General features: G+C 34.0%; 3 protein-coding genes across 3 annotated transcripts; 1 reads left to right on the plus strand and 2 right to left on the minus strand.

Moving 5' to 3' along the window:
• Nucleotides 1-6,702: 6,702 nt before the first annotated feature.
• On the minus strand, nucleotides 6,703-7,122 carry LOC147281321 (auxin-responsive protein SAUR19-like). Its single transcript, XM_086246543.1, has one exon. The coding sequence runs from the start codon at nucleotides 7,120-7,122 to the stop codon at nucleotides 6,703-6,705; it is 420 nt and encodes a 139-aa protein (XP_086102669.1).
• Nucleotides 7,123-9,206: 2,084 nt separating this feature from the next.
• Nucleotides 9,207-9,830, plus strand: LOC147281322 (NDR1/HIN1-like protein 10). Its single transcript, XM_086246544.1, has one exon. It carries the CDS (start codon nucleotides 9,207-9,209, stop codon nucleotides 9,828-9,830), a length of 624 nt encoding a protein of 207 aa, XP_086102670.1.
• Nucleotides 9,831-10,925: 1,095 nt separating this feature from the next.
• Nucleotides 10,926-14,402, minus strand: NPU (ATP-dependent helicase/deoxyribonuclease subunit B). The gene is made up of 9 exons (XM_086247871.1): nucleotides 14,165-14,402; nucleotides 14,017-14,079; nucleotides 13,833-13,888; nucleotides 13,469-13,562; nucleotides 13,185-13,245; nucleotides 12,763-12,844; nucleotides 11,875-11,930; nucleotides 11,573-11,636; nucleotides 10,926-11,423 (listed from the first exon to the last, which is right to left on the minus strand). Exons 1-9 carry the CDS (start codon nucleotides 14,297-14,299, stop codon nucleotides 11,360-11,362), a joined length of 675 nt encoding a protein of 224 aa, XP_086103997.1. The 5' UTR covers nucleotides 14,300-14,402; the 3' UTR covers nucleotides 10,926-11,359.

A 14,402-nucleotide genomic window follows, 5' to 3' on the forward strand; every position in this document is an offset into this window, starting at 1 on the left:
GTCTATCAGAGTTTGCAAAGCCAAAACCCCAAAGGGACTCACAAAAACAATCCTATAAAAAGTACAACCCACGGACCACTTCCAGAGACGGCTTGTCTAATGGGTCCGATATATATATATATATATGTATTAATTAAACAAAACCACTGCATATATATAAACATCAAGTAAAACACATAATATTAGTGTTTAGTACCCAAACCCAGCTTGCAATTAATATTAATTTACGTATCATATATATTCATACATATATATATATATATATATACCTATACTTGTCCATAAATTAAAGTTTTTAATTAAAAATATAAGATGAATATAATTAAAAACCTTGGTGTTGAATTTCAAAGCCCCAAATTAAGCTGTATGCTGTCTGTCACTTTTGGGGAGCGTACTGTTGGTCTTTGTAGCAGCTACTTCTTGGGCATGGTATTGCAAGTACTTATTATTGCAGAGAGAGAGAGAGAGAGAGAGAGAGGATGGCATGGAGGAGCTAGAGTAGTGAAGAAACGGTGCATTGAAACATGGAAAGTGGAAACCATATATATAGGATTAAAGCTAGCTGTGATATCTAGCTATAGCTAGCAACTTAATTACAATAATATTACATATCCCTAGCCCTAGCTTAGCTTCATGAATTAAGCATATGCAACGCTATGTTCACCTAAATTTTGGCTTTATCCAAGTTGTCGCATTATGTAATCACTACAAAAAAAAAAAATGTAAGTAAAGCCCACCAATAATTGGTTGCTATAAAAAAGGTCGCGTTATTCATGAATTGGTTGCTTAACTGCCACCCCTTTTATAGCAACCAATGAGTATGAGCTTTGTTCACATTTTTTGTAATGAATGACTCTAGTATTTAAATCCTTGATTGGTTCGTGTACATAGCAAACTCATCATCTCACTCAACTCATTCACTCCAAGTCTGAAATAAGCGGTGATTCTTTTCTAGCTTATTTCTTTGTCAAGGAAATAGAAAGTGCATAGGACAATTCGGCACTGGAATATAATTAGTTTGCAACGTTAACACTGACTAAGGAACTATAGAATATAAATTAATTCCTTCCATGTAGTATTATTGTTTGGGATTAGATCTCACATTATTTTTGGAATTCCCAATTCCCTTAAGTACAGTAAGATTTTGTGGGTGTGATGAGCCTGTGTAGCTGATCGATGTATGTACCAACCAAGTTTATATTAATTAGTTGAATTTAATATCTGATAATATTAATCTGAGCGCGCATAACATTAAGCTAGAATTTAATTATCAAAATGTTGAACTCAATATCATACTGAAACTATATAACTTTACAGGGTCCAGGCTGAGGTGTTATACTCAATCATCTATGCTAATGTCCGGACCACGAAACTTTGTTCATTCACTTTATTACTAATACTAGCTAGCTAGGAAGTAGGAAGCTGGTGCGCGCTTTTTAGTACATTGGCTCACCTTTTACATGGGAGTTCAAATTAATTATTTACGCACCTCATATCATGACGACCTAAAGCTTATATTAATTAGTGCCCTAAATTAAAGTTAACCTTCTAGTACGTACACTGTACACACAGTAGATTAATAATACCATTTTGGTATATTTTTTCAAGGATAGACCACAGATTTTGAACCACGACAATCAAGTTGAATGAGAAAATAAGGCAAATCAAATGGTTTTCAAACTGTAAAGGATGTCTGAACTGTTGCATATATTGCAAGGTTCGTAATTGCTAATTAAGTTGTTCATCACATGATCACATCATGCACAACATATATATATATATATATATCTTATAATGTGTCCTAAAATCAGAGGACACAATTATCTCTTACAATGAAAGGAGGCCAGAATCGAAGGGACGTCACTCGATCGATCTTAACTGATGATTATGATTTCCCCACGCACACAATTGAAGTGACTCATTATTCTTATACAAGCATGCACCATTTCAACTTTAATATTTAAAGTAATTAACTAGGACCTAGTTCTTGTCGTATTTACACAAGAAACACAATCTTACACGAGAGGTATAAATTAACATCAATTCTTAAAACATGACATAAATTTTTGTTTGTTTTATTCATTGGATTAGCTTGGTTAGTTACTTATTTACTATAGTATGCAATTGGGCATGGAATATCATTAATATAAGTACGTTGGAAAACGTTCTTTGTTTATCTTAAATGAGAACTATTCAATTCTATTACTCTACTACTAAGGTTAAATATAAAAGAAAGGTACGTACCTAGGTGGCATAGAAGGGACAATAATTAAGACACTTATACTTCCAAATAATGGGATCGACATTCCCCCGACCAAGGTTAAGAAACTTAGGTAGATCGATGAATCGTTTAATTTACCATTGAATAGTAGTCCGGCCAACAATTATGTGAGAGGTGATTAAATATTTTTATGTAAGACTGTAAATTTGGACCATATAATAGTTTTTAATATTTTAATTTATTATATTGGGCAAAATTAAATTCTAAACATATCATAATCTTAACTCATCTCACTTTATTATTTGGATTAACTACAATAATTGTTTTCTTTTTCTTTTAATATAATTTTAATAAAATATCATAAACGTTTTTCGATATTTGGAAGAGTTTTTAGTCCCTTGGGTGGCTCCAAGGGTTCACCCGCTTTACAACGTGGCTCTCCTTCACAAAGCCATGGGTTGAGGATCCGTCTTAGCTGGTGCTACACTGCTACGTAAGGACCCTTTTTCATTTCGGGGATTCAGAAGACTAAGCTGACCACAAATGGAAACAAGAATATTACTACTCTCTTTTTTTGTAAATTTATTTTATATATATTCCCTTTGCTTAATGGGTAGCATGGTGAACAAATAAAGATGATGGGTGGAACACTAAATGATAATCTATCCTTTTAAACTGAAGCTTTTAATTTAGTGCTTTAAACCTTTTTAGTCTCTTAATTAATGTTAATTAAGACAGAATCGTACGATTAGCTTTTAAAGTATTTATCTATTCATAATGTAGAGTCGCTATTGGCCCTTTCCACATGCATGTCTTCTGCTTTCTTTAATCCCTTTTTTCTTCTTTTTTTAAGTTAAGTAACCAAAAGACATGATTCATGTAAACTCAAGCTGTGACTTTAAGAAAGTAATGTACGTATTTCCCATATAAAAAAAAAAAAAAAAGAGAGAGAGAGAAAAAGTAAAGTTTTAATTTACTACACTGATTTGTTCACTAAGAAAGTAGAATTTTGTAAGTATAACGGACTGAGTGTATACAATGTATTTTTCACAATATCTCTTCACATGCTAGTTATATGACTATTTATTGTGAGAGAAACTTTAATTATATATATACCTGTTACACCTAAGACTATATCCCAATAATTGAAAGTTCACAAATTCAAGCTTAGCGTTTTTTTCTTAAACTATAAAAAAGTGAAGGGTTTTTATAACCCATTTGGCACTGCTTCTTATAAGCACTTATAATCAGTAGCGCTTATGTTCATAAGCACATACAAACTTTTATAGAAAATTTCAAGTGTTTCATACAAAAGCACTTGAAAGTGCTTCTTATGGAAGCACCTATCAGGTGTTTCTCAAAAAACCACTTTAAAGCGCTTTTATAACCCAAAAACACTTTTATTTATTTTTATCAAACGCAATCAAGTGTTTTCAAATTAGTAAAAACGTTTTTGTCAATTCTAAAAGCAGTACTAAACGGGCCCTTAATTTCCCCGCGTTTAACTTTTTTCCTTGTCATTGGCTCTCATATCTTCAATTATTTGTGGTTGCTTAACAAAATGATGGATGTCGATGCCCATGTCTCCTTTTCACCACACAGTTACCTGATATTGTTAGGTTTCAACAAAGGAGGCTTCCCATGTTTATTAATTATGTTTTGAAAGAGACAGCTCCAATATATAAAAATTTTCAAATATTGGAGCAGCTCAATCCTCATTATAAATTTATAAGTAACATATGGGGGTTAAACTTTCGGGGGGTCCAATAAGAAATCAATGGAAAAACATGTCATGCACGGTTTAATTATTGTGTCAACAACGTAGATTGGACCACGATCAAGATGCTTTTGATTGCCAACATAATCTTTATAGTCAGTGATAAAGTTTATGATAGAAAACCATGCATATGTATAAAGCGAGTGTGTTCATTGTTGTTTTCATATATTATGCTCCATGTTTCGAGCAAGGAAGAAAGTTGCTGCTCATTTTTATTGAACAGCAAAAAAACAAAGGTATGTGATAACAAAAGCTGAAGGATGAAGAGAGTGAAAATTGATATCAAGTAATAAGTGATAGTGGGGTTAATTTCCAAGCTCATTTGTAATAAATTAGCTTCCAAGTTGAAGCCAAAGCCTTTAAATATAAGCAAGGTGGAAATTGCTAGCTTTCGGCTGTAAAGTTCCATTAATAATATAGCTAGCCATAGAGATGTACCAGATGATACAACCATTTCAACTTGAACCCATAAACACAAAACTTAATATATCGATCGATCCCTGCAGCTTGCTTAATATTGCTCTTGATCTCACGTGTCATTACTTTATTGGACAGAGTTTTTCTTTTTCTTTTTGGGTTTTTATTTTTATTTTTTAGTATCCAATGTATGAATGCCATGTAAGTTGCCACATAAGGTGGTATGAATTATGGTATAAAAATGTGGTATATCTAGCACTACTGTATTACAAAAGGATCATAATTAATTTCAAGAGGTTAATTAAGTGGTACTTAAGAAAGGCAAGCTAGGCATGCGTGCTAATATCTGAGAATTAATCGGTCCGTTGGGACCAGCATGCAGCTAGCAAAGGGCGCGCACCCTTCAGTAGTACGGAGATGCCCCATCGGACCAACCAAAGCTTCAGCATATGGACTCGGGCAGTTTACCAGAATCAACTTTGTCAATCTAACTTCATAATTAAATTAAATATGTGTGTATATATAACACCTTTTAGAGCTAATGTTTGGTGGTTTGGTGGTTTCTTTCTTTAATTATTTCTTAATTTCTAGCTTTCTGTGCTCTTGATTTGCATGCGTGTAGTACTTAATTAACTTTGGTTCATGAAAAAGAACATGTTTGAGCCAATAATTTAGGAGACCACGAAATAGTAATATTATCATCTGTACTTAAAAAGGCAGAGAACACGTTGGGACAATTGGTAATCTCTGTAATAATGCATACCACTATTTGGTTGCTTCCACTGCTGATCTTATGAGGTTGGAGGAAAATGTAAATAATATCTACATTCATTAATTTATATTATCACGTTAATAGGTTAATTAGTTGAATCAAGGGACCAAGTTCAATGTGAATCTCGATCGGTATTAATTCCCATTTTCAAACTGCTTGTCTTCATCATCAAGCATGTTTGAGAAGTATGCATCTTACGATAAGCACAACATATATCACTTATGCGACTATTTTTTTCCCCCGTTTAATTTACTATGTCTTTCTCATTCAATTATTTATAAATATAAATGGTGATATTTATATAATTGTGCGGTGTTATTGTCATTTTCCAATTATTGTCCTTCACTTACCCAACCCTCAACTTACCCATGAACCCCTTAAAACTCACTGATCCCAAAATATCCCCAAACCTAGCTTATCCTGTTTTATTTGTTATTCAGCACATATTACCTTTGAGCACCGTCACGCGCTGCTCCCGGGAGAGTGAGAGAGTCGTCGTACTAATCAATATATTTTCCTATTTGTCGTGTACCATGAATCTCTGTAGTGGGGACCAACCAATCCTCCAATGACTAGCCAGTAGCCACTTACAAATTATTTATGCATTCCAATTTCCAATATGTCCCGGCCATGGAGGTCTACTCATCACTTTAATTTGATGTGCTAATTAATTAAGAAATTAACCAAAAACAAATGAATTAAAGAAAGCTTCTTTATCTCGAGCAGGGACTCAGAGTAATTAAGGGCACTTTGGTTTAATTAATTAATCTAAGACAATCTTAAGTGCTGCCTTGTAGTCACACGGCAACATCTGTCTCTGTCAAAATATGGGGTACCAAGGATATATATACATATATATGTAGTACTCAGCGATATATCCTTTGATGTTTATTCTTTTTCGATCTTTTTCACGATATATATATATATACATATATATTTATGTTTGCTAGCTTGTGTCTCAAAGAAAAACTTCGAAGGGACAAACTTTTGTGCTAATGATAATAATCTGTTTCATTAATATAGGTTCGAATGAATAAAACTACTTTACACAATGATTTGCATGGCTAATTGAAAATTAATAAGTTCCATGTGAGGAGACCTATATATAGACAGGAACCCAAAACATGTTTGTATTCAAGTTGGGCTTTGACTAGCTTGAACCCATACTAATATTTAGCAGATATATATATGTCATCTACGCCCAGTAGCCCACTAATATTGAAGACCAATATTAATCCAAGGGAAATCTTACTTATAAGCTAGCAAGAAAAAGAAGTTAAAAGTAAGAACAAGCAAATAAAGTAAATAGGAAAATCAATTGGGATTAACCTAAGCGTTGAGAGAGGATAAGATAATAAGTTAAGAATTAAGATTATGATAAGTTTATGGTTCAATTCATCCCGATGTAATAGAAAAAAAATAAACATGAGTTTTCATATTCAAAACTCAATAAGAGAAATCCGTTATTGCTAAATGCTATATTAATATCCTACAATATATATATATATATATATATCAGTACAATATTTCCAATTCATGAAAACCTAGCATATACGTATCTTCAACTCGTTCAATCTTCTCAGCCTTGACGAGATTTAGTACCGACTCAAAGGTATGTGTGGAGCAGCGCAACGTGATTGGTCCCTTACCCACGGTTGCCACATTAACTTCTTGGAAAAACTGATTAACCAATGCTTGAAACATTATGGAACACAAATACGTGATTGGAACCACATATCGTTTTTGCTTTTCTTCTTCTCCTTCTTCTTCACCCAGTACGTAAATTTCCAAAAACCCACTTGGAACGTCGACCTGATCTGCAGTTTTTTTATCACTTTCTTTCTTGCTAATTGTCCTCCGGTCTTTGCAGCCACGATGCTTCTTCATCAGCCTTAACTTTGCGATTATTGACTGAAATTTCTCTCCAATTTTCATCTCCTAAAAACCCTAAATCTTGTAACTGACAACACTTAATGAATTAGCTAGGCTTGTACATGTGTATGTAACATTTAACGCACTCTTATGTATATACTAGTCTAGTGCTCTTTAACATATTCCTCATTCAACTCAGAATACTTAATAATCTAGGTTTCATTCGGATTTCCTTTTGGTTATAGGAATAATCTGCACGTACGTCTTAATTAATCAAATCAACGCTAGCTCTTGATCACATCTTGTAGTCCAGCCGCCTTTTGGATATCTTGCCAATAAATTAAAGCCATGTGGCAATTGCAAGCCATATTCCAGGAGGACTAAGTTAATTTCCTTATATATATAATTTCTTCATCAAATCCTCACTCTATTATCTGTTTCAAAAGTCCTAGCTCGATCATACATACTAAAGTCGCTAGAGTTAAGAAAAACCCTAGCTAGCTTTTTTCCCCAAGAACAGTACGTTTAATTCATCATGGATTCACCAAAGTTGTTTTGTAGGAAAATCTGCACTTTTTCCAGCAAGTTAGGTTTAAGCCACTCCAAGAGTACTCATCGAGTTCGAAAAGGCTACATACCTGTATACGTCGGTCAAGAAGGGAAGATATATGAAGTTCCATTGAAATATTTCTCGTTTCCAATATTCCAAGAATTGATTTTGGAGTCGCAAGAAGGTGATCTCGAACTCAAGATTGAAGGACCTATCATGCTTTCATGCAGCACTCAGATGTTTGATCAATTCTTGAACCAACTTGCCCAACAACATTAGTTTATTAGATATGTTGAAATTTGTACCAAAATTTATTTAATGTTTGTGCCAGTTAGTTTTAATGTTTTTATGTATCCAAAATTTATAATGAAAATATATATTTCATTAATTCTTTATTATATTTGCATGGCTACATGAATATACAAGTTGATTACTTTTCTTGAAAATTAATTCTTTGGCGACAAATTAATTTCTTTAGATTGAAATCTAATTATATAATATATATTTTCTTTTATTTCAATGTATGGTTTAGTGAAAGAGCTGGAATTCTGAGTTGGGGACTAGTGTTGTTTGGTGCTTAGGCCGGATTGAATTAGATATGTTAATTGTGATTAGATTTATGTATATTCAAGGAAGAATTAAGATGTAGGGTGTATTCTAATTTGAAGAAATAAGATGAATTAGCATAATGGAAAACTTATATATCCTTATTAATCAAATCACACCAGCCATTTTTATGGGGATTAATTGGAAAGAATAAGTTTCATTTTATGACTAATTTATATTTTTTCCACATTCTAGCTTCATTCAAGTTAAGAGCATGTTCTTTAAATACGAAATGAATCTAGTCATTTAACATATTCAATATATTCAATTATAGACATCAAACAAAACGTTAGAGAATAAGAAGATGAGACTTAATTAAGCAGTGATCGAAGAATGTAGATGAAGATTGGGTTGGGCCGGGCTAGGAACCCACTGTAATTCAACATTGATCGATAGCAGGCCCTACTTGCCCATATCTCTCTCTTTTTCCGCAGAAAAGGAAATTCAAAGAAAATATAGAGAAGTCAGAAAAAACAAGAAAAAAAAAAAAGGGCTATTGGAAAAAACGTGGAAATAATTAAATTTTTCTTCATTTTTTTTATGGCATATACGAGTGAGTGAATATACAAGGCCTTTATGCAGCAAACCTACAAGAATAGTTCTTAATTAAAAGAAAGCAAAAACCATGCAAAAGATCCCGAAGAATTTGATTGCCTACAATCCCGGTAAAAAATGACACAAACAATAGTACTTTTCCATATACTCACATAATCAGACAACTAACAGATTGATTTTGCGTGTAAGAGGATAATAGAAAATCCCAAAATCAGTGTCCAATTAGCCATGCCTCTATATAATTTGCATTTTAGAATATACATGTTATTTTTTGAACTGCATGCAATCAATATCACACGTTTTCACAACCTATAAATAGCACTAGTCGACTGCACTTGCGAATCAGAGTACACTTACACATCTTATTCCACACCATCTTCCTCTAAACTTTGGCTTCTCATTTCATTTCCTTGACAAAAAATCTCTGCAGTCAAGCATGGGAATACTGAGCTTCTGCTGTTGCTCCATCGTTCTCGTTGCACTGGTTCTTTTGGGCATCTCTGTAGGTATAATATCCAGGACCGTAATTAATGAGCTTGTTCGGATTAAACAGCCCAACTATCAAGTCACCAATGTCTCCCTCACCCATTTCAACTTGACCAATGTCGTGTTTACCCAGTATAACATGACCACCAATAACACCTTCCTCCAATACAACCTAAGCCTCAACATTTCCATGCAAAACCCTAACAAAAGGGTCGGCTTCCACTACGATCGACTCGTAGCCGTGGCCTTTTTCAGGGCCGCGACTATGATCAGCATCCCACGTGATTCGTTCGACCTGGGGCACAAGACTAGGTTTCTGGTGGGTCCAATAGTGTTCATTGGGAACCGCTGGGCGGGCCCACTTGGGATTGATGAGGTGGCCAAGTTGAAGAATGCTAGGGTTTTCGATATCCCTGTGAGGCTCTATGTCAAATACTGGTCCAAGGGTTCTGCTAGAAGGTCTAATTATGAGCACACGGTGGCATGTACTTTGAGGGTTCCCCTCACTAATATTACTACCGGACAACCTCAAGAACGTTTTAGCATTACCAATTGCATTCCAGAGAAGAAATAGTTTGTTTCATGTTTAATTATTGGATTGCGATCACTGTTTATTATTGTCTAAGTGGTACTGTACGTTAATGCTCTTTAATTTGCTCTCTAACTCAATAGTAGCTATATATAAATAATGGTTATGGTGATCATGTGGTTAATTGGCTTTGTAGATTCAAAATATTATGTTTCTGTTTCTCAAATTAATTAATAAAGAAAGAATTTCTTTCCATATGCTTATAGTACTATGACTCTTTTATGGCGCTATTCGAACCCAATATTATTATTTCTATCCCCACCTAATTTGGTGTGTAACAAATTAAGATACTCAATGAAGCCGATGATCTCGTTAATTGATTATCATATATATGCCACCGAGTGATTCAAATTATGATTCCAGCAAGGAACTCCTTACAAATTAATGGATAGGTTTCATTTTTTGAATTATAAAGACTTCCTTTTGGGTTCAATTAATTATTAAGATTTGACAAAAAAAAAAAAAACAAAGAATTATTAAGATTTAATTAACCTTGATTAGCAAGCTAGGAACCTTACAAAATAATACTGATTCAAAGGTATATATAATCTCATTAAGGGTTCCAATCTAAAAATAGGTATATATAAGCTAAATTAACGCACGTAATTGTATACTGTATTTGTTAAGGATTAATCTCCACGTCATAGTTAAATTAACGCGTTTGACCATATCCATATGATTCTTCAATCACTGACTGTTCTAGTTTTGCATAAATAGCTACAAAAGGCCTTATGTCTCGAAGACTTCAACGTAGGGCACAAGAATGACGACCCATTAACCACATTGTTCAAGGGTCAGGGCTCGGTGGCTCTTGGGGATGTTTCCAAGTTTAAAAATATATACTACAGTTTTTTATATCGTTTTGAATATGAATGTTAAGCATTGGCCCACTCTTGGTAGACACAAGATTACTGAGGAAGGACCAACTGCAAGGAAGATTAGGTTCATGTTTAGTTTGTTGTACAGAGAATTCTACAATCACATCTTTTAATATATGGATCTAACGGGGTTAGATGTACAAGGTTGTATTATTGTTGGACTCTTGTTGTATATATTTTTTTTCATTCACAAATTAATAAAGAAAAAATAATTATTTCTGTATTCATATAATTGGTATATGATATTTTTTTTTGTTTACTTTCAAATTTAAAAGATACATTCTTCTAGCTTATTGGTTAATCAGCAAAAGGAACATGTTGCTGCATGCTACAAACCTGTTCTTAGCATGGTTAAATGTTCTTGAGGTACATCTGTGAGACATTACAGAAATGTTTGCGACCGTACAATCTAATGTCTATATAAAAAATAAAAAGAAGTAAATATCTCTCACTCTGATTAGTTTGAACTCTGTTCAGGCTTTGGGGAATTGAATTTCATTTTGCAGCCTTCAACATTGGATTGGAGATTGTTCTTCAGATGTGTTCACTGCAACATACCTCCCCTAACCAATTTCATTTCTGTATGGGATTGAGTTGTACATGGCAGACAATATATTGAACCTTTCAAGGGTTCTATCATTCAACCTTTGCCACACCTCCAGCAGGCATGCTGCTTTCTGCAACTCTCTCCATCACAAACCTGCAATGAATAATAGCAAAATCCACATTCACAGAAAAACAAGTAAAGCAAAGCATTAATCACCACGCCAACATTGACTAAAACTTTGTAGCATGTCCACAAAGTCTAGTTTATAGTCAACAAAATACCCAAATATTTCAAAGAAGTACCTTGCTAATTTGTCCCGTGATGATTGTAAGACGTATATTGAGAGTATAAAGGAAAGCATGAGACCTGTTGGATGCATGAAGATATTTAGTATCACTGTTGTCAGAAAAGCTCTACGTCTGTAGGCTGCCTCTCATCAAATTTTATGCACAGATCATTAGTGTGGATTTCTTGAGAGTCAAATGACTGTACATTCTCTAAACCATCGGTTTGAAGATAAGGTTTGCAGGTAGGAATTAGGATCATAAATGAAATAATGAATACACTATTAACATATCCAATTAGATCAAGCACAGGTTTTTACCTGATCCAAACAGTACAAAAAATCCAGCAGTTACGTCTATCTCTGATTGCTCCTCCCTGTATGCAGACAACAAAATAATGTCACAATTTACGTCGTCTAAAATCTGGACTCCTAAGATTTATTCAAATCATAGAAAAAAAAAAAACAAGTACAGAAATGGTATGTTATCTGCGTTTTGTCTTGAAATGAATAATACATAAAATTCAAATATTAAGGTTTATTGAAGTCTACAATTGCAATGCATATCCATTACAGCCACCTAATTTCTCACTCACAAAGAGTCTATTGAAGATGAAACTTAAGGCCAACTATATCAGTAACCTCCATACCAATAAAGATCATATTCTACCAAAGAAACTACCCTGGATGGTTCAGCAGGACTGTCCAACAATAGCTAGTGTTCATGGTCTACACTATCACAGGTTGAAGGATCTGCCAAATACACAGAATGCTTTACCTGATCCCTCAAATTAAAACTAATGAAGGTGTGAGTTGAGATAATCAATTCACCTAATAAGGACATGACCACAGAATTTCAAAGCATACGAATGCTATACCTAAAGAAATTCTATTGGTTTTATGAGAAGAAACCTAATAAAAAATAATTTGTGAATCCTATTTTTATGATATTGAAGCACATCCATAAGGAATCTTCAGGTATTGTGTGTGCATGTGTGTTACACAAAGTCAACAAGTTACCAGAACTCTCAAAGAATTGTTGTTTCAAATGCTCAAATTGTCTCCTCTGCTTTTCAAATGATTTTTAATACAAATGATCGAAAAATAAACCACAAGGTACTAATTTTAGAAAAACAGAAAAAAAGATACTGCCTACAAAACCAAAAACCAATAAATATACTGCTAAAAGATAAGTGAAGTAATACTAACCATGTATATCTGACCAGCACATGCTTTGGCCAGTCCTGAGGATCCCAAAATTGTTTATGAATATTTGGATGAATTTCTACATCTGCTCAGGACAGAAGAATTTAAAACTGTGATAAGAACTCCTCAAGCCAGAGCAAAATTAACACTACAAATATCCCTGCTTTTTTCTTTTCCAAAAAAGCAAGTTAGAACTATTACAATGATTTTGGGGAGTCAGTCCTTCTATTCTACTGGCCAACCAAGTGACACAGACTTAATGGTCTGATAAGGACTGACCCAAATGGTGAAGAAATTAACTGACAGAAAACAGGATGAAGTGCCTACACTACAAGACAAGCCCTTCCAAAGGGCCTGGTGAATTCACTATGAGAACCAAGATTACTGAACCAGATTAAGAAATGAGAAAAAATGGTATTACGTACAGCGGTGAGGCATATCCACAACTTTAGCAGTGACACCAAGCAAATCACTTCCTGAGTACCTCTGTATTGCATACAATTTTATCACAATAACAGACTAGTCAGATAAAAAAGACAGATACTACCTTCTTTCAAACTAGAATTATAACAGATATCCAAATTTACAGAATCAGTATTTGTATATCAATGAACCATATTGTTTAGGTAGGCTACTATCTTCCATTTCCTCAAAAGATGATGACAAAGTAAATATGATGAAACTTGAAATCCTCATAAACAAGACTTACCAAATGCACGTCAATCATTGGAACCTCCGAACTTTTCCGATTTATGACAAAAAGCCATGGAATTAAAAACTTTTCTCTCCCAACTTGAAATGACCTGCATGAGAATTATTATTCTTTCGGTAAGCATGATTTTGAGCCAAGGCTAAGGAAGTGTCGTAATCATAAATTTACAAAGACTGTAATGTATTAACTAATTCTTAAGAGAGACCCTAAAAGTTAACATGTAAATTGTCGAGGCTATTGTTGAAAATTTATGTCTGTTATCACATAAATTGGATGTCAAATGAAATTTAAAGGACAATGTGTTAGTAATTTTAACAGTATAGACTTGAGATTTTTCACTTCCAAAAGTACAAATACTCACATTTTGTAGGCATCAGCGCCTGTGTAACCCATCGGCTTTGCTATGGGAATCAACACCTATAAATTTATACACCAGAAAAATAAATAAATAAAAAAATATGCGAACCATTGCAAAACAACCAAAAAGAAAACAAAAGGAAAACCCTAATTGAGATAAATGAAAATGGAAAGCAGGTTGAGGTTACCTCACGATTCACAGCAAATATTGGGCAATGTCGACCGATCATGTCGTGCCATTCAGTTTTCATCTGAAACCATCAAATCCAACAAAACCCATTAAACATTGAACCATAATTGAATACAATATTTCAGAGAGAGAGAGAGAGTACGGACAGAGTGGTAGAGACCCATCTTGCTGATGGGGATGATGTCACCTGGCCTGTAAGCAACAGAAACAAGAGGCATAGAGCAAGACAATAGCAGCAGAAGCAAAAGCGAGAGAATCGATCTCCCTCCACCTCTTACCATCCTGTAATTTCTATCACTCCCAACTTTCGCTCGATCTTCTAAAGCTGTATATTTGTTCAAGTTAAACACTCGAGGTTGCAGGTCGATGGAGTAGAGAGTAGTC

The sequence above is a fragment of the Dryas octopetala genome, chromosome 6 (assembly GCF_963921425.1).
Source record: "Dryas octopetala chromosome 6, drDryOcto1.1, whole genome shotgun sequence".
In the NCBI taxonomy this organism is placed as follows: Eukaryota; Viridiplantae; Streptophyta; class Magnoliopsida; order Rosales; family Rosaceae; genus Dryas; species Dryas octopetala.